The sequence below is a fragment of the Aspergillus saccharolyticus genome (assembly GCF_003184585.1).
Source record: "Aspergillus saccharolyticus JOP 1030-1 unplaced genomic scaffold BP01scaffold_15, whole genome shotgun sequence".
NCBI classification, from domain to species: domain Eukaryota; kingdom Fungi; phylum Ascomycota; class Eurotiomycetes; order Eurotiales; family Aspergillaceae; genus Aspergillus; species Aspergillus saccharolyticus.
The window spans coordinates 512,879-537,074 of record NW_020290625.1 but is presented as its reverse complement, the minus strand read 5'-3'; the positions used below and the strand labels follow the sequence as shown (position 1 = coordinate 537,074).

The 24,196-nt window shown below is 51.4% G+C and overlaps 7 protein-coding genes across 7 annotated transcripts; 5 read left to right on the top strand and 2 right to left on the bottom strand.

The window, feature by feature from the left end:
* Nucleotides 1–3,643: 3,643 nt before the first annotated feature.
* Nucleotides 3,644–5,507, top strand: BP01DRAFT_50390 (Zn(II)2Cys6 transcription factor domain-containing protein). Its single transcript, XM_025579909.1, has 4 exons — nt 3,644–4,004; nt 4,216–4,479; nt 4,570–4,878; nt 4,946–5,507. Exons 1-4 carry the CDS (start codon nt 3,885–3,887, stop codon nt 5,333–5,335), a joined length of 1,083 nt encoding a protein of 360 aa, XP_025431364.1. The 5' UTR covers nt 3,644–3,884; the 3' UTR covers nt 5,336–5,507.
* A 315-nt stretch (nt 5,508–5,822) lies between these two features.
* BP01DRAFT_50413 (uncharacterized protein) lies at nt 5,823–6,961 on the top strand. Its single transcript, XM_025579910.1, has one exon. It carries the CDS (start codon nt 6,010–6,012, stop codon nt 6,688–6,690), a length of 681 nt encoding a protein of 226 aa, XP_025431363.1. The 5' UTR covers nt 5,823–6,009; the 3' UTR covers nt 6,691–6,961.
* A 1,196-nt stretch (nt 6,962–8,157) lies between these two features.
* BP01DRAFT_340837 (serine/threonine-protein kinase) lies at nt 8,158–12,257 on the bottom strand (the record flags this gene model as incomplete). The annotated part of the gene is made up of 5 exons (XM_025573417.1): nt 8,158–8,485; nt 8,546–8,848; nt 8,912–10,815; nt 10,882–11,610; nt 11,662–12,257. 5 exons carry the CDS (start codon nt 12,255–12,257, stop codon nt 8,253–8,255), a joined length of 3,765 nt encoding a protein of 1,254 aa, XP_025431362.1. The 3' UTR covers nt 8,158–8,252.
* A 1,261-nt stretch (nt 12,258–13,518) lies between these two features.
* BP01DRAFT_356885 (nuclear transport factor 2 family protein) lies at nt 13,519–14,705 on the bottom strand. The gene is made up of 2 exons (XM_025575063.1): nt 14,550–14,705; nt 13,519–14,114 (listed from the first exon to the last, which is right to left on the bottom strand). Exons 1-2 carry the CDS (start codon nt 14,627–14,629, stop codon nt 13,721–13,723), a joined length of 474 nt encoding a protein of 157 aa, XP_025431361.1. The 5' UTR covers nt 14,630–14,705; the 3' UTR covers nt 13,519–13,720.
* Nucleotides 14,706–15,227: 522 nt separating this feature from the next.
* On the top strand, nt 15,228–17,900 carry BP01DRAFT_356883 (alpha/beta hydrolase). The gene is made up of 5 exons (XM_025575062.1): nt 15,228–15,559; nt 15,627–17,049; nt 17,103–17,178; nt 17,239–17,299; nt 17,383–17,900. Exons 1-5 carry the CDS (start codon nt 15,326–15,328, stop codon nt 17,620–17,622), a joined length of 2,034 nt encoding a protein of 677 aa, XP_025431360.1. The 5' UTR covers nt 15,228–15,325; the 3' UTR covers nt 17,623–17,900.
* A 1,481-nt stretch (nt 17,901–19,381) lies between these two features.
* Nucleotides 19,382–20,411, top strand: BP01DRAFT_423538 (peroxiredoxin family protein; the record flags this gene model as incomplete). The annotated part of the gene is made up of 4 exons (XM_025579628.1): nt 19,382–19,724; nt 19,837–20,113; nt 20,171–20,314; nt 20,376–20,411. Exons 1-4 carry the CDS (start codon nt 19,675–19,677, stop codon nt 20,409–20,411), a joined length of 507 nt encoding a protein of 168 aa, XP_025431359.1. The 5' UTR covers nt 19,382–19,674.
* A 559-nt stretch (nt 20,412–20,970) lies between these two features.
* BP01DRAFT_319398 (ribonuclease P/MRP protein subunit POP1) lies at nt 20,971–24,142 on the top strand. Its single transcript, XM_025572668.1, has 2 exons — nt 20,971–21,481; nt 21,646–24,142. Exons 1-2 carry the CDS (start codon nt 21,128–21,130, stop codon nt 24,022–24,024), a joined length of 2,733 nt encoding a protein of 910 aa, XP_025431358.1. The 5' UTR covers nt 20,971–21,127; the 3' UTR covers nt 24,025–24,142.
* The last annotated feature ends 54 nt before the right edge of the window (nt 24,143–24,196 follow it).

Genomic DNA, 24,196 nt, shown 5'->3' with positions numbered 1-24,196 from the left:
CTTTTAAGGACAAACCAAGCAACAGTGAGCGAAGTACGGAGTACGAGTCTCAGCTTCAGATAGAAAGAATGTGTGCTGCCCGCCCCCTCTCGGTCGGCCTTAGTAGTGCTTTCCTATATCGGCCGCGTACCTACACAGTACTTGTACATTACCTCTGCAGACCAAAATTTCTATCTTTGTATCAGACCCAAGCGCACAGTGCCCGGCTCAAGTGCTTAATTGGGATAGTTCGATGCCCACCACCCAGATAGGGGTCATGTGAATCAGGACACGGACATGGCCCACGATTACTTCTAAACTAACTGTAGTTGCGTAAGAACGGACGAGACGTCGCAGTACTAGCAGCAGCAGCAGCAGCAGCAAAAAGGAAATGTATTATCAAGCGAGAAAAGAAATAAAAGCGACGAATGAAACGCACATCAAACGCCAACTGGCTAGGTAGATATGGATTGTAATATTACTATGTTGTGTGAACAGTGTATTTCGGGTATATTACGTTCATTACCTTAGTAGTTACCTATAACTTCGGGCGTCCGCTGGAAGGTTACGGACACCACCCATGGAAGAAGTCAACCTATTCCAAAAGAGGCCAAGTGTCAAGCTGGAGACGGAAGGACCGACTCGAAGCCGCCCCAGTGGGTGGAGTTCCGTCACGGCGCCTTTACCCGTCCCGGCGTACCCTCCTCTCCGTCATCACTCGTCACTGGGCGCTTCTGTTGCACCTTTCCGCAAACTTACGCCCCTCTTCAGGCTCTAGACTTCACAGTAGCGCTCGCCCCCCTCCCGAGGGGCCTGCCAAACGCCCAACCCGAGCGATTCAGCTGATCCCCATGAAACCATGTATGCTTTAGCTGCGTCTTAAGAGAGTTCCCGTCCATGGCTATGGGTCGCTGGCGTGTCGGAACAGGGTCCACCACAACTGCAGACCGTTCTTCTACGCGGTTTCCTTGCCACGACCGCTATTCCAGTCCGAGGTTTGAACTTTGTCTATACTAAAAATCGCTCTTGAAGTTCACTATGAGTATGAGCATGCGAGCAGTATAAGAAGCTCTCCCGATCACCTTCAATCCACCCTCTTCTTCCACGAATCTCGCTAGTCGGCCATGATTGCCCAAAACCCATCTGACGATGGGGATTCTCGAGATTTGTTCCATGAGAATTCTAGTATCCACGACAATTTAAATTGCCCGCGTGGTGATTTTCTCCAGCCGGACCAATGGCGATCAATCCTCGAGGTTTTTTTTGGCCGGCACTCCGTACTATAACTCCCAAGACCACACCCACCCGCATCCTGGCTGGCTGTAGAAATAAGATCAATTTATTTTGCTCAAGATCAATCAATTGATTTATTGCTCGCACTTGATTACCTCTTTTTCTCGCTTCCTCTCATTCTTCCGTTCATTATACACATCTCAGATCAATGCTCCGTACTCCGTACATCGTATCCGAATCCAGCGACCCATTGACCCAGGAAACCGCCTGTTGGCTGTTGCATGGTATTTTTTTTTGTCTCCCTTGGGATTCCCCATCGCAAATCTTCCCGCCTTTCCGCTTTCCGTCAGCCCGGCCGTGGAACTGGAACCCTGCGTCTCGTGTGTTTGACCCCAACCGTTTTTTTCCCTCTCCAGTTTGCCTCCCGGGCGGACCGGCGAGTCGGCCACCCAAAGAACCACTTCCATTCGAATGCTCGTAATATTTGACACCTCAATTCGGCCTGCGGCTGTCTATGAGACTAGCGGTAGTTATAGTTGACGAATGATGATGAGAAACCCGATTTTCGCTCGGGATATAGGATGTTAGTCACCTCGCGAATTCGACTTCTCATCAGAAAACGAGACATACGGGGAAAAGGGAATCCGTCTTCCCTTGGCTGCTTTCGATCTAAGCGTTAGATTAAAGTCCGAATTGGTGCCTTCGCGTCCAATCTCTGCCTGAACCGCGCCCCTCCACTATCTTCCTAGCTTCTGAGAGGCGCTGCGATTTCCTATTCTTCATCTCCCGCTGATCGAGCCTCATCTTATCTCTTCTCTGCATCTAAGCAGCGTTTGCAATCCGAATCTTTGACTATCGACTTGACACCTACCGTCATCCTTCGGCTTTCCCTTCTCGCTTGGAAGATTGCTCCCTATTCTTGGCTGCAGTGTTTGATTTCTTCTGCAGTCTGCTCCTCGCCGCACCCTCAACTCTGCAGCAAGCAGCTAAGGTCAGTAAACGAACGGCAAATCAGATTAAAAGAAGGGGCGTGCACCCGCCGGTCTGCCCTCGAGAGGGCTCTCGGGATTCTCGCTACAGCCACCTTCGGTGGTCGTGTCTAATCGGCAGCTCTGACCCTGTTCTTCTCGCATCCCTCGATTCTTAGATGTTTGATCCGTACTAACTAATTGCATCGCATTTACTGTGAGGCGTAGCAGACCCCCTTCCTTGCCCGCTGCCGCCTACTATCACTATTTTCAATCATCGGCGGCTTAACACTTCTTGCCCGTGCCCGACGAGAATCCTTGCTGGTCTTCTTCTCCCAGTGTGTACGTGGCTATTCTCTTATCTGTGTGATTTCGCTTGCGCCAACTTGATCCAAATCTGCCTCTATCATGAGCTGCTCGCCTCAAGAAATTTTCTTTCGTGGGCTATAATCTTTTCGAACCTGGGTTGAGCTGGTTTTCATGATCAGTGGTAATTACGGCCTACCGCATTGGGAGCCTCTCAGTGTTCAATATTCTACGCTCACGTCATAATTCAATTCCAATTCCCCGAGACTCCCTTTTAGTTGTTCTTCTTTTCTTTTTTTTCTTTTTTTCTTTTCTCTTTTTTTTTTTTTTTTTTTTTTTTTTTTTTTTTTTTTTTTTTTATATTTCCCACATTGCTTTCCTCACTCATATCATCTTTCTTTTCTTGGGAAGTTTACTGATTGCCCTATCCTTATTGTTTTCTTTTTCTGTCCAATTCGGACCATCTGTGCACTCTTTGTCCCTTTTTGGTTTCCTTTTTTTTTTTTGGCTCGTCGATTTTGTTTTTACATATTTTTCATTTTATTTTCATTTTATCTTTTTTCATTTTCTATTTTTTTTATCCATCGAGTTGTTTCCTCCCCACCCCCCTTACTATCGTTCCCTGACCCTTGCTAAACTTGATGACTTCTTTCTACAGCTGTTTCCCCTCCACCGCCTCTCTCGATTCTCCCAATCTTCTCTCTTACCTTCTTCCCCCCTCCCCCCGGTCTGTCTTGTCTTCCCTTTTGCCATCCGTTCATCTCGCCTGTCTGCATTCCTTCCCCCCCTCCTTCCCTCCCTCTCCCTTTCCCGTTGGTTCTCTTCCAGGTGCGGATTAGATCCTTTTTCTAAATTCTTTCTTTGCCCTTCCCACACTCTACCGGCTCAACGTGACCACGAGGCTATGCTATGCTAGCTTTGTAAATCACCCGACGGGAAACTGGAGCTGCTTTTGATTTGACCCTACGTCTCTGACCGACTTTGACTGCGCATTAACATCCTGGTCACTCTCCCACACACATACTCACACTACACTGCACCTCTTTCACACGCGCACACGCCCACCTTGTTCTCCTTCGTACATACTGTTGCTGTGACTGGCTGCTATTACGTACTTACACACTGCTTACTGCCATTACTTACATACATACCGTCACTGCCAGTTCGCTTTCCATTCATCATACATACATACGAGCTACCCATACATACATACAGCTGCCCCCCCCCCCATCCACTTTCAAAGGAAGAACACCCCTGCTGTCTGCTTATCCTTGGCCCAAAACGACCCGCGGGACGTGACTGTCAACTCACATCATCCTGCATTTGTCCTCTCCTCGTCTTTTCCCATCCTCGTTCCGTCTCTTTAAAGCAACAGTCCTCGCTCACTCGCCTTCACCAATGTCCAACAACCCCCACGATCTCAGCGACCCTAATCGCCAGGGACAGTATCCACCACCTCAGTGGAACTCGACTCAACCCGAGGACAACCCTTCGGCGCACTATCCGCCACAATACCCGGTATGTCATTTTAGTCTTATTTGATAGTGTCGCTTATATGGGCGGGTTGGGAAAAGCGTCGGGCTAGTGCGAGTCCATGGTGTTTGTTGTGGCCTTCGCTTGGCTTATCCTTCCTTCCCTGGATTCGACTTTCTCTTCCATTCTTGAGATGCTTCTGCGGTCTTGTCGCATCCTCTATCCGTCTTAACTAATAATGACTTCTTCGCTGCAGTATCCTCCGGCTTCCTACCCTCCTCCGTCGGCCGAGCACCCATACCCCCCTCCCGCGTCGCAGTATCCGCCTCCTCCGCCCAACATGGCTGCTATTCATCCCCACGTCCAGGGCCCGCAAGATCCATACCGTCTTCCTCCACCTCCTGGTCCTTATCGTCCAGACGTCTATGCACAGGCACCCCCACCACCTCAGGTAGTCTACCAAGCTGCTGCCCCACGTCAACGGACTGCTATTGCTTGTCGCTATTGTCGGAGACGGAAGGTATGTTCATCGCGCAATTGAGTCGCGTAGTCGGTCTTCGTGTTTCATCTGGTGTTAGTGCTGGCTAACACGCATTACTCGGAGTTGTAGATTCGCTGCTCGGGATTTGAAAGCTCCCAGGACGGACGCTGCAGCAACTGCATCCGGTTCAATCAAGAGTGCATGTTCACTCCCGTCTCATCTCAGGCGCAAGCTTTCGTCCCCGCCCATGCTGCCTACCCACACTTGCGCAATCCGCAAAGCCGAGCTGCCGGTCCCCCCGTGATGCTATATGGAGCGCATGGACAGCCGCTTCCTCCTCAACAGCAACCCCAGGCCGACCCGACTCTTCCACCACCACAAGGAATGTACAACTATCCGGGTGCCGCTTCCCCCCTTGCATCAGGAGCTTCGGAACATGTGAGTTACTGAGTTTCACATATGTTTGCTTCCGGTACAGTCAAGACTGATCTTTATCGACACGCAGAGACCTGGTGGCCGTCGAGGCTCCGGCTCCGGCTACGACTACCCCGATCCCACCAATTTGGCTCCGGTAATACCTACGACTTCAGCATCAGGGTATCAAACGCACAACGCACCCAGTCCGTACTACCCCCCGCCGCAGCATGACCGCCGTTCTTCTCCGCAAAGTTATCCCTACGATGGCCGCCACACATCCTCGCCTCACGGTTCGCCCTATCCACCCATGCATTCCAGTCAGGGCGCAATGACACCTCCGCCCACCTCCACGCCAGGTGGTTCGACTCGTGGAGGACTCAATGTGCGTGACATGCTGAACCCCGGGGACAGCCAGGGTCGCTCTAGCACCGATAGTGACATGCTTAACGCATTGAACCGTCGGGGCTTGAACCAATAAACTCTTCAGCGACAATTCAAATGCGCATGTGATTTCTGATCGGAAGAGTTACATGCCAGACTTGTTGCCAGGGGAAGGAGAAAGTTGCAGGTTGAATTCGGGCAGAGAACATCGATTTTATGTTAGTAGCGTTGATGGATGCGCCCGATCCGTGTGCTGGTCACACATTTTTCCACATGGCATGCTCAATGGGTTGTTGTCTGTGCGCCGGTTTAGCTGCTGTCACCGGTACGGTACTTCTATTCGGCGGGTGCAGGACGAGAAATGCGGCACAAGCAAAGGACAGTTACGGCAACTGTGATTTGTGGACGAAGACTTATTTTCCCGTGACATCCTATGGTTAATGGTGATGGGCGAAGTCGTCCCCTCATATTTGCTAGTGGTGCTTAATGACAGGCATTCCGCCTCGCCTCTCAAGGAGAGAGAGGCGGCGACTGGGTACCACATGCGCAAATCGAGAGTGGGGCAATGTTATGACGAATTTTACAACCCTCTGTTCTGATTATGAGGCTATGGAAACGAGACGCAGGAGTTTTATGAGCTGCATGACTCGACTATAAAAATGTGTTGGCTGGATTTCAGTTGCGGTAGACGGCGGGTGCGGTTTGCCAATTGTGCGGTTCCAGTCGACCCTCAGCCATCCATGCCTTACCACCAATGCCTTGCACATACTTATGCGCCATGCCATTTTCTTTACCAAGACAAACCACGGTTTTCCCAGGATTCTGGGCATTTTACAATCATTATCTATTCGTCATCGGCTTTCCTTGATCCATCCGTATACGCGAGCTATGTTTGATGCCTATGCCCTTGACGGAGTATTTGCCTTGCTCGAGTCGATCGTCCTAGACATGTCTGAGGATTGCAATCTTGGTTCAAGGATATGTGGCATGCTATGGCAAGCGTATATCAGGATTTACTGCGCTCATCTTCTTCGCGGCCGGCCACATTCAATGAGAGCCATCCAGGTAGCTCTGCAACACGTCATCCATCTTCATTACGGACAGTTTCTGGAACGCGGGTTTCTGCACCCTTTGACACCGACTTCATTTTTCTTTTCTGGCGCATGTGATATGAAATTTTTAGCCGTGGTGCCTTTCCTCGTTGTCTTAATCGATCCAAATTGTTTCACTATTTATTCCATCGATCTGGTTTTTCTCTGTTTCGGGTGGCTCTTTGATTATGCGCTTTTCTGTTTAAGCTTGATGTGTGCTTGGTTGGTTCGCGGTCTTGGTAACTTTGTTCGCCATGGCTTCAAGTCGCGCTTAAAAGGAGGTTCTATGTGTCTATTCTGTTTTCCTGCTGTAGCTTATTTTTGTCGCCTTGGGTCCTTTTACCCTTTCCTTTTTCTATAACACTTGGGAGGCTGTCTGATCAACATTTTTCAAACTCGAGTTCATGAATTCTCGATGCATGCGTGCCTTGAATTTCCCCGTGCATGTCTTTTTTCCTCATTCGCTCCTGCATCTATGCATGTCATTACCTTTTATTTCTCTCCGTTGTTTGTCCCACACGTTTCAAGATGCTTATGCCTATTAATCTTATCTCTATCCATTGATCTATGGCTCTGATACTATGGTATGGTTTCCTGTTCACTAGATTCTGGAATGAATAAGTTGATTAGTTACTCCTGCTGCTACTATGCTGCGCGATAGACTGGTTGGTGTACAAGTCGAGTGCGTCGTGGAAGAGATGCATGAGATGCTTCAAAGGTAGAGATAGAGAATGGTTGTCGGTTTGAAGGAGTGTACATAGAGTACACTATCCATCCGGACGAAGCCCGGGAAATGGTGCACCTCCCAGTGTACTGTTTGTGGTGTATGTATGTTTGTACAGTATACTACCCATCAAGCCAATAAGCCCCCTTTTGAAATTGGCCATCGTACATCCTCCGTAGACAAGGTCCGGTTACGGCACGATCCTACCCTTCTCTCCCTCCTCTCTCTCTACAGCGTCCTGTTGCAGACAGATAGAAGTGGAAAGTCCACCGTTGACCTTGAATCAATTAATCCGATAGAACGATCAACCCAGTTTAGTTTCAGAGCAAGAAGTGGGGGAACCAGAGTATGACTACTAACGCATCGCGCATTGCGCAACGACGCATCAACCCCGACCCATATTCCTCTTATCTGTCGGGTGTGAAAGACTTCGCACCCTCCGTCAAGCTACCACTCCCATCCTCTCTCTGTCAGTCCCATGAAACCTACTTCTTTTACCTCAGCTAGGACCGTCTAGCCATGCTCACTCATCACAAATTAAGTGGCATGGATCTGTCACCCTGTCTCTCTCTCTCTTTCCTCTGAGAACCAAAGCAAAAGCCATACATGGCGTAATTCATCAATACCATTATTCAAGATGAAGTTGGATCAATCGAAGGTGCAAGTCCTTACTCAGTACTTACACCGGGTCGTCAGTCCTTTGAAGAGGAAGAGCTCTTGAACGGAATTCAATTATGTTTCAAGTTAATCAGAATGTTAAGACTACATACAGGCTGATCGGACGAACAAGAATTATGATTGCAAAGCAGAAAGTAGGATCAGTATCGGCATTCCCAAAGGTTAGAGCCCGAGATAAGGTAGATTCAAGAGAAGAAGATAGAAGAAGACACATAATAGAACACAAAATGAGTTACAAGAGTCGCTCAATAGCGGATTTAAGATAGTAAACATTCAAGGGGGTGAAGAAAAGCCAAAGGGAGAACCTGAACACCTATTCCTGTGTGGCAGCCCCAACTGGTATCCCGTATTCAACGGGTGGGCTATGGCCTCTTTGATGATGAAGAACAAAAGAAAAGAAAAAGACGCCTGGGTTTGCGAGGTGCTGGAATCACTCGTTGATAGAGCTATACGAGGGAACAAGGCCTTGAGGACGAGCGGTAAAGGAGGGTAGGCACGGTGAAGAATCTCGGCGCAGAGAATCATGATTCTGGAAACGCGTCCAGAATGCGAACCATCTCCTTTGCTCGCGCTGGGTCTTCCACAAGCATGTTGCGTTGCTTCATGACCATGTACAGTGCGTCTACAACCTTGTTGAAAGAGGAAGCGGCTCCTCTTTCTTGTCGGAATCGGACAAGACTCAGGTTCTCTTGTCGGCCTTGCTCGAGGTAGGTACAGAACTCGGCAGAGAACTGAACTGGCCGGAGACGAAGGACTATATTGATATCTCACTGTTAGTGCGCGAGGGTTAGGACGCTGGTCAATCTCAACTTACAGTTTGCTTCGCCCACGGTCCCGTAAACAACACGTCGCTCACGATCGAGGTAAACATCTTGCATGCCATATTTCTTCCAATCCCGAAGTATTCTGTGAACGTCCTTTCGCGCCTTTGTTGTTGACGTGTTAAGTGCCACGACTCGAGTTGCGGGCTTGAAGTGAAAGACTCGGGCAAACCAGTTCTGGCTTCTCCCTGTGTTCTGTGGTCGGTCGGGTAGGGGTCTGCTGTCCTCCAAGTCGAGAGAGTGCTCGCGCTGTTCAGGCTGTTCCAGGAGCTGGTATGTTTCTGTAGATTCAGGTTCTATGGCTAAAGAATGTAAGTGAGACTGAGCGACTATTTTTATCAGCATGTGAGCGAACGCACCAGATTCACGGTTCTGAGTACTTTTGCTTGTCCGGCGATTGATTAGGCGTCGGAAAAATCCTGTCTTCGCTTTCGAAGGTGAATGTCTCTCAGTCAAGTTGGAGTCTCCTTGCGTTGAGAACAAATCTGTTGGTGGATGAACGTCATGTCTTATCACGGTCTCGGAACTTGGCTGTATTGGGCGAACATGTGCCGAGTTCCTGGTTCCCTTCTCATTCGAGGTGTTGTACTTATTGGGCAGCCATGACCACTTTCTGTTGTCCGACGTTCGGGTGGTATTGCGCCTAGGTGAACCCGGATTCTCTGCGATAGGATCGAGCTCACAGGGAATGCGACTGTGACGAGAATTTACGGAGGCGAATCTTCTAGTAGGTAGGGCTCCCTGTTCACTATCACCGGGTATCTTATATCCATCAAGCGACTGCCGTGTTTCCTGCGGGAGTACTGCTTGGCTCTTCTGTATAGGTAGGTGTCTGGACGGCTCCATGGAGTGTACCGAGCTGTGAGGCACCATGCGTATTGTCCGCTTGCCGTCACGACTTGTGCGGTTGGCATGGTGCTCAGGGCTTGCCCGAGATTTGGCTGTTCTCTGGGCATCAGAAGGAATCATGCTACGCCGATTGCTGTGGTTGGCGGTTGGGTTTGAAGGATAGGGGTCAGAAGAAGCAGTAGAGATGGGACGTGCACAGTCGGGTCGATCTCGTTGTCGAAGCTCATCCTGCTCAATCAGTCGGTCGAGATGGCCTATCACTGCGACTAAATATCCTGGTATATCCTCATTGCCACCCTTGGTGGAGTGTTCAATCAATCTGCGCCGAGTCTCGGCAAGTTCTGCAACCGTGTAAGGTTTGGATGCTGAGGCGGAAGGCAATGGCTTTGGTCGAGTAGTAGATGTCTTGGACTTGATTGTCCGCTCCGAAGCTTCGGGACTAGCCATGGAAACCGACGTGGCAGGGGTCTCTGTTCCAATGCAGGTACTTGTATTCGTGCATCCAGTGGACAGCGAACTGCCGTTGAAAGCTTCCTCGCAGATTTGACTGAGCTCATGGGAAACCTTCCTCGCATCTTCCTTCCATGTGAAGTCACATGTGCGCACCTTCTTCATTTGTGGACATTTCTTGACTGTTACGCCTGCACTTCGCACGACGGTTGGCTGAGCTGGAAGCGTTGGACTTCCGTTGCCATCGATGAATGGGTCGTCTTCGAATTCGGATACCTCCAAGCTGCCGTCACTTGAATTGGCTTTGATCTCCCGAGCCCTTACTCGTGGAGTTTTTGTTCTCACCGATACTGATCCTTGGGAGCGAGTTCGAGCATGGCGAAAACACACGTTCCGCTTGTAGCTGGCCGATCGCGGTGCGGGTGTGCCATACAGAGCTCGACGAGATGATTGTGAGGCTTTAGACTGGAATGACTTCATAGAAGCGACTTTCATTTTCCTGTTGCGGCCCACTACAAAGGGGGAGCTTGGAGGGCAATCAAGCTCCTGGCATGATGATTCCTCGGCTACCGGTTTTGGAATTGGAGGAATGGGAGGTTTCTCGAATACTTCATGGCTGTCGATTCCATTTCGGTAGATCGTGATCTGCGCGAATTCGGCTTCCTGCAGTGGAATCTTGTGCTTCGGAGATCGATACGGATCATAGCTCTCCACTGTAGCACAGGACATTGGTTCCCTGACCGATCTCCTGGACCGTATCCCTGTCTCCTTGACGGAGACCTGGGATTGTTTTCTGGAGTGGTGCTTGGCATGACTATTCCGCTTATAGGTGCTGCGCTCCTCCACCCGGGATATATGATGGTAATCGCTGGCAGAGTACTCCAGCGCCTGGCCTTGATAGTTCTCCAGCTGCTCATTCCTGAATTTGACTAATGCATTGTAGAACATCCGCTCATGCGTCGGTCTGTGTAATGGGGAGACACGTCAGTCTGAAGCTTCCTGGTAAGTCTAGTATCAAGGTTGAACCTACTCAGGACACAATATTCTCTCAATCAGAACTTCCTGGTGAACATCGTGCCATAGTGTTTGAAGATTTCGCAACAACTCGGGATCAACGTCAGATCTATGAGCGATAGGTTCTCCACAGTCATCGAACGACAGCGGCGGAGCGGGACCCACGTAATGGTTTGCCATCGCTTGGTGGAGCTTCTCATATTTCTTGAGAAGCGGGTGCGCCCATATACCTTGCATGTTAATGCGTTCTTCAGGCCGCTTTTGTAAAATCCGCTTGATCAGATCAGCAGCCTCAAGACTGACTTCTGGAGGTATTTCAAATTCTGCCCTTTTTACCAGACGCAGTGTATCAGGCAGATTTCCTCCATCAAATGGAAGAAACCCTGTTAAGAGCGCATATAAAATGATACCGCAGCTCCAAATATCTGCCATATCTCCACGGTACTTTCGGCCATAGATGATCTCCGGGGCAGCATAATGCGGACTTCCACAGGATGTATTCAGCCATTGATTCATGGGCTGCAGAGCAGCCATTCCGAAGTCAGCTATCTTCACATTAAGCCAACTATCTAGCAGGATGTTCTCGGGTTTGAGGTCACGATGACAAATGTTAAATCGGTGGCAGTAACCGAGACCTGCAATAATCTGTCGAAACAACCGCACTGCCTCTTCCTCTGGCAAAGGGCCATGCTTCTGGACGTGATCGAACAGCTCTCCACCCTCAACATACTCAAGAACAAGGTACCTGATCAAGAAAGTCAGTGGCCGGTCAGGTCAGAAGTCCGGTCTCACTTACAGTTCGCCGCGATTCTCCCAAACGTCATATAGACTGATGACGTTTGGATGCTCAATGAGCTTCATGATAACCACCTCTCTCTCGAGTCCAGAAGGGATATGTCGCATACTTGACCCGACAACGTGACCTGCCTTCCGATCCATTCCCGCGATACTCTCACTTTGCGTCATTGCTGCCGATTTTTTCGACACAATCTTGATTGCTGCCATCTGTCCAGTGAGTGCGTGCTTTGCCAATCTGACCCGACCACTTGCGCCACTCCCGAGGGTCCTTTTTAGCTGCCATGGCCCAACGTGCGTCTTGCGCTTTCCTCGATTAGAGGCGGTCGATGCGGTTGAAATAGTTGAGTGTCGATTTGCTGCGGCCCGCGCGTCAGCCACGGGTGAAGCGTAATTCATCTCCGCCTCGGGTTTTGTCGTTAATGGACTGGTCACGATTGACATCGGCATCGGTGAGGTGGCTTGATAGTATCGGCCTTGCTTCATCTGCTCCTCCTTCTCTTCCCTTGAGGTTGGATACTTGTTGACTCTCGTTGTGGCGTCCATCAGTGGGATCCGCATCATCTGAGGACTCAGGTAGACTTGATTCGCGTCCATCTCCCCCCGTTACCCGATTCAGCACTGTGAGATGGCCAACCTCAGGATTGACATTTGAATGTTCTCCTGAGTTTATTTTCCGAAACGTCAAGCTAATTGACCATGGAAAGGCCGATCCTCTTATGTTCCGCGTGAAGTTCGAGGACAGGTGAGACACGAAATGACGCGATACTTGTCAGGTCACGTATCGAGAGAGGCAAGATGGTCTTGACAGGAAGAGTCTGGTAGGCGTATGTGTCTGTGTGTGAACGTGATGACCGATTGAGTGAGAAGATTGTCGCGTCCCTGAGGCTTGTTTGGTTAGTAATTTTCCGGTCGACAGTGGCTAGCGATATCTCGTGTAGCACATGTGGGATGAGCACGACGCGACTTGCGATATGATGCAGGAGGCGATAATGGTGGGTGGGTGACTAAATGAAGGTGACGACTGTTGCTACCATCGATGATGGAGGGAAGACGGGGGAAGGCAGGCACTCAACAGTATACATGCAAGACGACTCTTTGGCCTGCGCCAGCCAACTTCTCTCACAACGCATGCCCCACGGGCACATACTCGAACCACCAACAGTCCAAACAAACACAGGACTTCCAGTTGGTCTGGAGCATACCAAAAAGAGGCCAAGACCGTGGAATGGCTCACAAGAGTTGTTTGTGAGTATGTTTGGCCGTGGATTCTTCTTGATTGGTTGGTATTACCGCCAACTTGGGTGGAATGCAGCCTCTCCACTATTACTGCTTTTGAGGCTTCGCTGAGAAAACCCCCAAAAGGCCTTCCGAAGACACAGAGCATTGGCTGCTGGTCAGTCTTGTCTTGCACTGCTAGGACTGTGGGCGCATCTCAAGGTATGGCATTGAGTCTCCATCGGGGAAGAGTCTCGTCATGACAGGTCAGGCTAACATCAACTCTCACATCTCGACCTATTTTACAACCTTGCCAGCGAATGCTTCTTAGAGAAGAGAAATGGAACCGAGAGTTCCCTCGAGAGCTGTCTGTGGGCATGGAACTGTTGGGCCCTCTACACATTCCGACTCCTCCTCCCTTCGTTCTCCCAAACCAGGGGTATCGACTCGCCATTGGACGCCAACAATCAGATACATACCAACGAGAAACTCATTTCTTTCGCTTACCTCCTAAATAATGTCGCCATGAAGCTTACAGTTGGAGCTACATCAAGATGAGGGGTGATGCGCCCTAGGTTGACCGTCCCGTACCCATTCAGTTGCACTCTTCCTGCACGCACTGGATAAGTGCAATCACATGCGCTAGGGGTTCCACTTCTGCTGAGCCGTGGAGGGTCCGATTGACAGCACCGAGAAAGAATCCTCACATGCAATTTGGCCGCGGGCGCGGAAACATCATGCCTATCAAGTCCGTCATTCACAACAACCAGCTCCTAGTCATAGCCTGGAGAGACCTCACAGCGACTGACTAAACATTCATTTCCAGCCTACCGCCCATCATCTCACCAATGCTCTTCCCCAATCTCTGCATCTTCCACATCCAGCCCATCCACAAACCACCTCCCTTCACCATTCCCATCGGGTCCAATCAAGACATCATTCCCACTCATCATCCGCTTGCGCATCTTCCCCGTCTCCCGGTCGAACGTCCAATCCTCGAGTCCATAGCAGCGCTTCCAGCGCAGTCCGTCGTCGGCGTCCTGGAACTCGTACCAGAACTGCACGGCAATTCGATTGTCCGTGAACGAAAACAACTCCTTCCGCAGTCGGTAGTTCTTCTCGCGCTTCCACTTCGCAGTCAGAAACTCGACTATGCCATCTGTTCCAGCGAAGAATGAGGTGCGGTTGCGCCAGATGCATGTGGGAGTGTACGCCTGTGCAACTCGTACGGGGTCCCTGGTGGGTTTGTGAGTAAAAGCATTGTCTGCACTACGTATGTCTTGCATAAATGCAATTGCGGGATCATGGCCCTGAGCTCATGCGTCGGTGCTTTATCAGACAAGGGGGCCACTTCAGTGGGAACTTGACAGGGAAAGGAGAACCTCTAGCCCGGGATAAGACAAAAAAAGGGGGGGGAGGTGCACTGTAGCGCACGAGGCGACTTGCAAAGAGGGACGGGGGATCCCCATCGCCAATCCTTGCAAGCAAGGGGGCACGAATGTGTATGCATAATGATGTCTGACTCCTTCATGCCAGTAAAAACGCTGCTCCAGCAAAGCATCTTGAGGAGCAAAGCATCTTGAGGTAAGACCCGCAGTGAGATATATCGAAATTGCAACACAGTAGACAAGCATCGAAGATGAAGCGGAGTCATAGCATGGGCGGACATACTGGCTATTCCACAGGTTCTGGGCCGCTTTGACCTTCTTCCGCGCCGATTCTTCCGTAAAGGGTGGTTTGATATCAGCCATTGTAGCCCGAAGGATATCAATAGGGTGTCGTCGGGTCTGTCTCGATGAAATATAGTCGAATGCGTCGATGTATCGCATATAATCGAGGGAGTTTGACTTGCTTATTGTCAGCTGATTGTGATACTATTCTGGTCACGTGATGTGACTACGCTGGCATCAGATGTTAGATTTTAGTTCGAAGCTAACAGGCTCACTAGTCGACTTAAGAAAGGTAGTGGACATGACATGACGGGACTCGTATTTCTATGTACTTTTGGTGGGAGTTGAGTTTCGTAATTATTTAACTACAAAAGTTGACTTGAAGTTCGTCGTGCTGTTGTTCGTCGCCTGTCTTTGCCTGGCAGTAGCCTTAAAAATATATCGTGGACCTATCAAGCATGCGAACATTCTAATTCAACCTCAAATAACCAACAGCAGGGATCGAGATGCCGGATTGCACATCTCGATGGAGACTTATTACTATCATGTATCACCAGGTAAAAAATCAAACAAGACATGGAAGGACACATAAGATGCTGTCTACACCATACAGTACGTGCACTGTTGCCTGCATTGATTAAACGCAGCTACTATTGACTAGTGCATCCGCCAGCACATATAATCCGTCAGCAAGACTTCGCGCAGACATTGTAGCGCTACGAACCTCATCTACTCCTTCACTGAGTACAGTATACAATTGGAATCGAGTGTTTTATAATGGCTGCTCCACCGTGGAAGTTACCCGTTGACTATCTTGACCCGAAGTCCGCAAGCGCGCCATCACCATCGCGCTCGCGGCGACTCGCAAAGCAAACCATCCATGTTGTCATCTTACTACTAGTCGGAACCGTGGTGCTCTCACAATTCCACCTGGACATTCTCAGGTTCAGGTTTGCCGGATCACGCGAGCCACCGCGTTTCGACAAAAGCGCAACTTTCACATGGGATCAGGTAATTCCATCACCACCACCCTTCAACTTCCTATCTCTGGGACTTAACAACTAAAGAATTCACCCAGATCACCCCGACCGAGCAGCTCGTCTACCACCCATGCTTCGATGGCTACGAATGCTCCCGCCTCCACCTCCCCATGGACTGGAACCGCACCGACGGTCAGGGCGCAAAAGTCGCACTCGCCGTCATCAAAGTCCCCGCCAAGGTCCCAGTCACCGATTCACGATACGCGGGACCGATTCTGCTGAATCCTGGGGGTCCTGGGGGCTCGGGAGTCTCCCTCGTTCTAAGGATGGGACGGAACATTCAGACGGTGGTAGATTCCGCGGACGCACCGGATGAACCACATCCGCTGGAGGGAGGGAAGTATTACGACATTGTTAGTTTTGATCCGCGTGGAGTCAACAATACCAGCCCGGCGTTCTCGTGTTTCCTCGACTCGGCTGCGCGACAGGCGTGGAAGCTGCAGGTGGCGTCGGAGGGGATTCTGGGCAGCTCGGACGGGGTCTTTGATTCCCGGTGGGCGCGCCACGAGTCACTGGGGCTGACCTGTGCCGCGCAGGAGGATGGCGAGGAGGGCGAATGGATTGGACGGTTCATGAACACGCCGACCGTGGTGGCCGATATGGTCGAGCTGATTGAGAGACACGGCGAGTGGCGGGAGCAGGAGACGGCACGGATTCTTCGAAGTGGGTGCAGGGGCTCACTGAACGAGATCGACACGGCCGAAGCAATCCGACTGCGCAATCGCTGGGTGCCTGGCCAGGAGAAGCTGCAGTACTGGGGCTTCTCGTACGGGACGGTCTTAGGCTCGACTTTCGCCGCGATGCAGCCCCATCGTATCCATCGGGCGGTCATCGATGGCGTGTGCGACGCCAGCGACTACTACGCTGGCGGCTGGCTCACGAACCTGCAGGACGCCGATGCCGCGTGGTTGTCCTTCTTTGAGCTCTGCGCGTCCGTCGGGCAAGGGGTGTGCCCGTTTGCCGCGGGAGAGGGCCTGCAGGCGACGGTCGATCGCTACGAGAACCTCCTGACGACTCTCAAATCTAACCCTGTAGCGGTTCCGGCTTCGGGGAAGCGCGGGCCCGACATCATCACCTACACTGATGTGAAGATGCTGGTTGCGCAGGCTGTCTATACGCCCATGAAATCATTCGAACGCGTGGCTCGGTTGTTGACAGATCTCGATCACAGGAATGGCTCTGCGTTTGCAGACTACAAAGACCAAGAGCGTCTAGACTGGCGCCGCGCGCCGCCGTGTAATCCAAGTGGCTCCAAGCCATGTATGATTCCAGGTGAGAATTATGAGGCGATGATGAGCATTTTATGCTCAGATGGAGAGGATATTGGTGAGATTGCCAAGGAGAAGTTCGAGAGCTACTGGCATACGCTACAGGATCAGAGTGAAACCTTCGGGGATTTCTGGACTGAGATTCGCTTCAGCTGCATCCGATGGAAGACACGACCTGCATGGCGATTCGAAAGTAAGGGTTAAATTGATGTCTTGGATTGTGTCGGCTGCTGACTTTGCACCCAGGCCTAATCGCCGGCAATACATCCTACCCACTGCTATTTGTTGGGAACACTTATGATCCAGTGACACCTCTCCGCAAGTCAGTTAATTTCCCTTCCGGTGTGTTTGGCGTCATGCGATATTAACAAGTTCCCTGCAGCGCATTCAAGATGTCGAGACAGTTTCCTGGGTCTGTAGTCTTGCAGCAAGACTCAGTGGGAGTAAGTGCCGTACCACGCTCGTTTCTACAACCTCCCACCCACAGTGACTGTATATGCTAACCAGGAACCAACTCATGCTGCAGCATTGTACCCTGAGTGGCCCGTCTTTGTGCACAGCCAAGGCAATCCGAGAATATTTCCAGAAGGGCGAGCTCCCTAATCACGGAAAGATTTGTGAGGTCGAGGAGAAGCCTTTCCATGTCCCTGGAATCCAGCCAAACCGCGTCTTGTCAGCCGCAGATATGAAGTTAATGTTCGCTCTGCGCTCGCTGGCCCACGACGAGGACCCTATCACTAGAATTCCAGGACTCCATCTTCTGTAAGCATGGCGTCCAAAATCACAGGATGACGACCGAAAGTTGGGTAACCTTACTCGCTCATTGTTACGGTCGTCGAAATTTCGCTTTACAGTGACCTTGTGCAACTGCCTACCTGGCTCACTAGCAGTGAAAATGACTCTGTCGGGCGTTTCCTATTTGCAACAATTATATCTCAATCGTAGCAGCATATCTCATTCAGGCTTGGCAAAGAAAACGGTAAACCCAGTCCAAGCTGTATCGCTGGTTTCTGCCTCTAGACGCAATCGCATATTGATATCTTACACTGCGTAAGCATGCACTCGGATAATGTAGATCAGTTGTTGAAACACATGAGACATGATGCTCGATTCCTTCTAGTCCCCGGGTTTGTTCCCGGGTGCTGTATAATAGTTGTGGAGACGGCCAACGGCATGGCCCCGGACTTGGTTCTGTCTTAGATAATCTTGACAACAGATTTTGAAGTAAAGCTGGAGTTTCTCAGAGTACTTGACCACAGCCTCATAGTCAGTGATCAAATGATTGAATCGTAACCATGACCGTCTAGAAACCCCGAGACACCGGATTTCCGCGGCCACTGTTGCCGTGGTGGCCGACCAGCAAAATCCTATCATATCGGAGTACCTCTGATCCGCGGATCAACTTGCTTACAACAAGTCCATTGATTTTTCTTGTGGCAAGTAGAGTTCAGTATGACAAAAAGAGGGATCTTGCTTTCCATGGTACTAATTCTTCATTCGTGGTAGGATCAGTCAAAACTCCTAACAAAATCAAGCCTCGCTGCTCTCGGAACCAGGGGTGTTTTGTTCCGATTAGTGGCGGGGGAATACCTACCTACCAAGCACCAAGGTTCTCTTCGGCTGGGTCACGTAGTTGGCGGGGCTTGGCGGTAGATTGAGAGACTGGGTAGAGCCGTACCTAGCCCGGACGTGATGTAGAAGATTCCATCCCTGCGAGCAAAACCCGTGGGCCCTCCTTGATTGGGTTGAGATTCGCCTTGATGATCCACAGGCCTCGCCATTGAGGCTGCCCGCCAATCAGACTACTTCCTCGGTAGTAGCGGGATCGTTTCAACGGCCTTCTCAAGACGAGCTACAGGGCCAGGGGTCTGTCTGTATACATGCTGTGTATCTTAGGAGGATGATGAACTTGGGGCGCTATCGGTGCTGGAAAGCTAGTATCTTCTTTCGAATGTCAGAGGATCTCGTTCTGGATTGGATTCAATGGATATGTGCCGTGTCCCGTTGGCCAACTGATCGGCTTGAGTATTTTTATGGTAGAGCCATCGGAGGCCATTGGCTATCATGACGAATCTGACGGGCATAGTATGGATTGTTAATGTATTTCTCACTGTAGCTACGTTTGGAAGTCAGTCTTAGAATATCGCGAGGACGATCCGCATGGGGGGATTAGTTCCGCCTGTCTATCAGACGCACGCACTACTCCGTAATGATCCCGGTGTGCAACGCGCTCTAGACATTGAACATATGTAGCCCGATGTGGCTCGAGAAGCTGCATGAACACATACTCAGCTGAGTCATAAGGATTCATAAGCAACCCCTGAACACAAAAACGAGTGTTCGTTATCAATCAGCATCTCGATCTAGACAATGACGAGGAGAAACGGACGGAGGTGGATTTGTCACCGACGGCGGTCTAGATAGCAGAGATATGGGCGGTGGAGAGAGGAGGGGCAATTGGCGGGGCACTACCAAATCTCAGTCTCGGGCGGTCTTTCTTGATAATACACGCCCTCAATTCACAGTAAGAATCCAATGGATTCGGTATCTTTCTGCTTCGGATCACCTTATGGGCGCCTTGGACGGGCCGTCGCCGCGTTTATTCGCTGGCCCGCTAACAGGCGCGCCTCCCGACAGGAACCATCGATATATTAATCTGCCACGGGTTCCTCCCACTCCCATCCGTCCTTCTCTCTCTTTCTTTTACGTACTTAAACCATCCTCCATCCCACCTTTCTTGAATCTACCAACAACTCTCTCACCAACAACTCTCTCACTCTACCCCTCTCAACCACCTTAACACATCCATTCCATCACAATGTCTGGCCTCAACCCCGGTGACAGCTTCCCCTCCGACGTCGTCTTCTCGTAAGTTCATCCTCCCACATTCTCCCTATCCTTCTCATCTGCATGACCATTTTCCACTACCACTACATCACACGGATCTGTCAACATTCCACTAACTCATTCGTTCTCTTAGCTACATCCCCTGGACTGAGGAGAAGGGTGATATCCAGGCTTGCGGTATCCCCATCAACTACAACGCCTCCAAGGAGTGGGCCGACAAGAAGGTCGTCCTCTTTGCCCTCCCCGGTGCTTTCACCCCCGTCTGCTCTGCTCGCCACGTTCCCGAGTACGTTGAGAAGCTTCCCGAGCTCCGCGCCAAGGGTGTCGATGTCGTTGCCGTCCTTGCCTACAACGATGCCTACGTTATGAGCGCCTGGGGCAAGGCCAACAACGTCACTGGTGATGACATTGTATGTTCCCAATCCTTTCACCAGTCTGGTTTTTAACTTTTACTGACCGGGATCCAGCTCTTCCTTTCCGACCCCGAGGCTCGCTTCTCCAAGAGCATCGGCTGGGCTGATGAGGAGGGCCGCACTGGCCGCTACGCCATCATCCTTGACCACGGCAAGGTCACCTACGCCAAGCGCGAGCCTGCCAAGAACCACCTCGAGGTATGTCGAGCCGACTGTGTCATGTCGATCTTGGAAATAGATATGCTAACGTGATCCGCAGTTCTCGAGCGCTGAGACCATCCTCAAGAACCTGTAAATGCACCATTTTGAAACTATAGAGGTTGCATGGGCTTGATAGATGGCGTTGATCTTTGCTGGTGGGGTAATGACCTAGAAAGAAGGCACAACAAAAGTCATGTTAAAGAGCTAGACTTCCCACTAGATAGTTGAAGAAATTCAACGCATTACGATGCTATGAAATCAAGACCTGATCTGTTGCACGAGTAGTTGGGTTGATGATGTCAAAAGTCTACTAGACATTGAAAGTGGTCGACGTAGGAGGATAACCAAAAACCAGCCTCGACATCAAAAATGAACCTTTACCAATAGGGTAGACACCATGTGAACAAAGTAGGTAGCTAAAGTTGCGACGATTATCACGTTCAAACCTCCCATGAATGAGTTAAATTAAGCTGTTTGAAGAACGAGCCCCCTCCACCGGCGGTCATTGGCGGGTGCCTTTTTGTGTGTGGCTGTTTTGGTCGGCGGCGGCGGGAGCGTGACACGCTAAACCTTTCTATGTGCCATTCATTATTCATTACATTCCATTCGATCATTTTATCCATTACGATTCAGACAGGGATTTAGAGAGCTGCAGACGGGCTTGGAGAAAAAAAAAAAGCTTCATTCAACCTCTCAAACTTGCCCTCCTCTCTGCGCCGCCTATTCTTCTCATAATCCTTATTTTCCTACAGTATCCTTCGAAAACTTCTTTTATCGCCTACACAGACTTAGTGGCCAAACCACCCACCCATGGCCCTCAACCCGCCATCGAAGCGCACCTTCCCAGTGACGGCGGGGAATAGAAACAACAACAATGGCGTCTCTTCCGCCGCCGCCCGCAAGCGCGCCAAAACTTTCGATGCCCGCACCTTAGCCGTCCAGTCCTCCGAGGCCGCGCTGTCCGTCTCCGGCGAACTGGACGTGGCCGCCTACGTCGAGGCTCGAGAGTTTGAGATCCGATCGCTGGAGGCCGGCATGCAGCGGTCTCGGGCGGCGTTGATGAGCCGGGCTTTCCAGAAGGTGCCGCGGTCGTTGCGGCGGCGGACGGCGAGTCATAATGTGAAGAGAGTACCGAGACGGTTGAGAGCGAGGGCGAAAAGAGAGGTACGTCCTGGTTTTCTCCCCCCAGAGTGTCCTCCTCGGTGGTTGTGATTCGGGTTCTACCTTCAAAGGGCTATGTGTGCTTGCGATGTTCAGACGCAAAACAAACACTTTTCTCTCTCAGCGGCTTCTGAATAGAACATTAACCATGTTTCGGGGGAAAACAGATGCTAGAGGACAATACACCAACCGTGAGCTCGCGCACCCGCAAACATACCGAACAGATGCGGATCCGCCTCGAGACGGCGCGCCGGCTGCAAGGGCTGAACCGACGGACTCAGGTGAAACGCGCAAAATTGCGTGCCCAGCGGGCGGCCGAAGAGAAGCAACAACTCGCTGAGTTAAACACCCACGCGTTTGAGATCGCGCCGCGCGTGCCTAAGATCAAGAAAAATCGGCTGTCGCGCCCCGCGCCGCCGGACGCCCGCTTCCGAAAACGTCAGCGCTGCAAGACGTGGTTGCCGACCCATATGTTTCATGCCAAGCGGGCTAAGATGACGACCTCGTTGAATCCGCTGTGGCGGTTCGCCGTGCCGTTGTCGCCGACGGAGAAGAGCTACCGGCCGACGCATCGGGCAAGGGGGACGAGGGGATGTGTGGCGTGGGATATGAGTTATATGGCTACGTTGCAGCTGGAGGGGGTGCGGTCTGGGGTGGAGGCGGTGCTTAGGGGACTTGGGGTCGGGGTGGGGGTGGATGGGGATGATGTGGGAGAGGTTTGGGGGTCAAGGGGGAGAAAGTGGAGGGAGGGGAAGAGGGGTTTAAGGGCTTGGGTTTCTGAGGCAGCTTCGCAGAATAAGGATAAGAGGAGGCCCATTGCGGAGGTTATGTTGGTGTGGTGTGCGGCTGGGGCTGAAAAGGAGAAGGATGGAGATGTTGAGATGATGGATGCCGATGCTCCTGCTGGTACTTACAAGTCCAAAAAGCAGCAGCAGCAGCAGCGTAAGAAGCTTTGGGTTCGTGTTCACCCGTCGGCTTTCCTGCAACTCTGGAATGAGGTGCTGGCAATCTCGAAACAGCAGAATCCGCCGGTCATGGTCGAGGATCTCCGATTTGAGATTGGTAGTATTGATATCACCGGCCCCGGATCTATGGAGGCGTTGATCGCTGCCATGAAGCCGGTCGTTGCCGACGGAAAGCCCTTTGCGGTAAACAGCCCGGAGGCTACTTGGGGCTCCCTGTTGGGAGTCTCTGATGCTGCCTCTTTACCGAAAGGCGCGCTGCTTGCTTTCTCGGTCTCTGATCCCCGCTTGAGTCACCCTCCCAAGACGCTGAAGCCTCCAACATCCGAGAGTGATATGCAGAGTCTGGCTGTCCTGCTCGCTACCTGGCCTCCAGATCGCACCCAGACTGCCCCGGCTCTTTTCGATCGTCGTGCACGTCTGGCTGCTGCGCGACAGATGCCGAGTCAAAAGGCCATCAATCGGCGGCGGACAGAAGCTGGACCGGGAGTTCCTCCTCCAGCAAAGGATACAGATCCCCAGATTCCTGTCATCGTCCTAGCGTGTCGGTCGACCGCGCAATCGAAGGATAGCAATCCTCCGGGAACCTGGACAGTACTGCTTCCGTGGAAGTGCGTCCTTCCCCTCTGGTACAGCTTGATGTACTACCCACTGTCGAGCGGAGGTCTCCCCCGCTTTGGAGGTCTCAAGGAGCAGCAACAATTGGCATTCGAGTCGGGAGAACCCTGGTTCCCTGGTGACTTCCCTGGAACCCAAGCTGGTTGGGAATGGGGTTTGCGTGAGCGTGAGGAAGCGAAGAAGGCCTGGGAGCGCCGGCCCAAGGGACGTCGAGTCGAGTTTGACAGTCTGGATCTAGGTACCGGCCAGAAAGGGGAGGTCGGCAGAGGTTGGGCCTGCGACTGGGAGAGCCTTGTCCAAAGCACAGCCAAGACCGAGGAGGTACAGAAGAAAGACAAGCAAACAGATACTATCATGGTGGATGCCGCTGTTGCTGCTGAAACCGCCACCACCACAACCGCCACAAATCAGCCTCCACCTTTGAACATTCACCAACTTTCATCGACGCAGGCAGCTCGGGCACTGAGCGATCGAGCTGTCAGCGTCGATACCGCCGCGCTCGCCACAGTCCGCATCTCCCTCATCAGTCGTGGCACCCCAACCCCTCGAGCCCGCATCTACCGTCTTCCCTCTAACAATCCAGACCTCAGACAGCGCTGGCTCTTACTGGCATCAAAGAAGACTGACGGGGACAAACAACCCTGTGTCCCGAAGCCCGACGACTCCTTGCGTAAAGAAGACGCTCAACAGCGCCTTGCTGCGTCGCTCATAACCCCCTGCGCTGATACGGATACTCGTCAGGCACATCTTCCGCTGCCCTCCGAGGAAGATCTGATCGGGTTTATCACGACGGGAAATTATAATCTTGCCGAGGGTAAGGGGACGGGCATCGGCTCAATTCAGGTGGTCAAGGTCCGGGATAATACTGGTTCCGGCAAGGATAAGGCGAAGGGCAAGAAGCACATGTGCATTGTCCGATCTGCAGGTGAGCTGGTCGGACGGCTGGGGTACTGGGAGCTTATCTAGTCACTGTCTCGTTCCCTTAAAGTATGTGGTCATAGTCAGGTTGTATCTGGGCGGGTTTGAGTTTTTCATGATACCCCGGTTTGTCGAGTGAATTCAAAGAATTAGACGTGGATGTGGGTGATGGTTCTAATGTAATACCTTGAGGAAATCGAACTGTAGATGGAAGTCTGTG

What these genes read in the sequence shown, in the direction of transcription:
- BP01DRAFT_319398 (XM_025572668.1), top strand. Translation starts at nt 21,128, where the DNA reads ATGGCCCTCAACCCGCCATCGAAGCGCACCTTCCCAGTGACGGCGGGG. An exon ending in GAGCGAGGGCGAAAAGAGAG is followed by an intron (nt 21,482 to 21,645) that starts GTACGTCCTGGT and finishes GGGGGAAAACAG; the next exon opens with ATGCTAGAGGACAATACACC.
- BP01DRAFT_50413 (XM_025579910.1), top strand. Translation starts at nt 6,010, where the DNA reads ATGCGCCATGCCATTTTCTTTACCAAGACAAACCACGGTTTTCCCAGG.
- BP01DRAFT_356885 (XM_025575063.1), bottom strand. Translation starts at nt 14,629, where the DNA reads ATGGCTGATATCAAACCACCCTTTACGGAAGAATCGGCGCGGAAGAAG. An exon ending in CAGAACCTGTGGAATAGCCA is followed by an intron (nt 14,115 to 14,549) that starts GTATGTCCGCCC and finishes CAAACCCACCAG; the next exon opens with GGACCCCGTACGAGTTGCAC.
- BP01DRAFT_50390 (XM_025579909.1), top strand. Translation starts at nt 3,885, where the DNA reads ATGTCCAACAACCCCCACGATCTCAGCGACCCTAATCGCCAGGGACAG. An exon ending in ACTATCCGCCACAATACCCG is followed by an intron (nt 4,005 to 4,215) that starts GTATGTCATTTT and finishes TCTTCGCTGCAG; the next exon opens with TATCCTCCGGCTTCCTACCC. An exon ending in CATCAGGAGCTTCGGAACAT is followed by an intron (nt 4,879 to 4,945) that starts GTGAGTTACTGA and finishes ATCGACACGCAG; the next exon opens with AGACCTGGTGGCCGTCGAGG.
- BP01DRAFT_356883 (XM_025575062.1), top strand. Translation starts at nt 15,326, where the DNA reads ATGGCTGCTCCACCGTGGAAGTTACCCGTTGACTATCTTGACCCGAAG. An exon ending in CAACTTTCACATGGGATCAG is followed by an intron (nt 15,560 to 15,626) that starts GTAATTCCATCA and finishes GAATTCACCCAG; the next exon opens with ATCACCCCGACCGAGCAGCT. An exon ending in TGCAGCAAGACTCAGTGGGA is followed by an intron (nt 17,300 to 17,382) that starts GTAAGTGCCGTA and finishes CTCATGCTGCAG; the next exon opens with CATTGTACCCTGAGTGGCCC.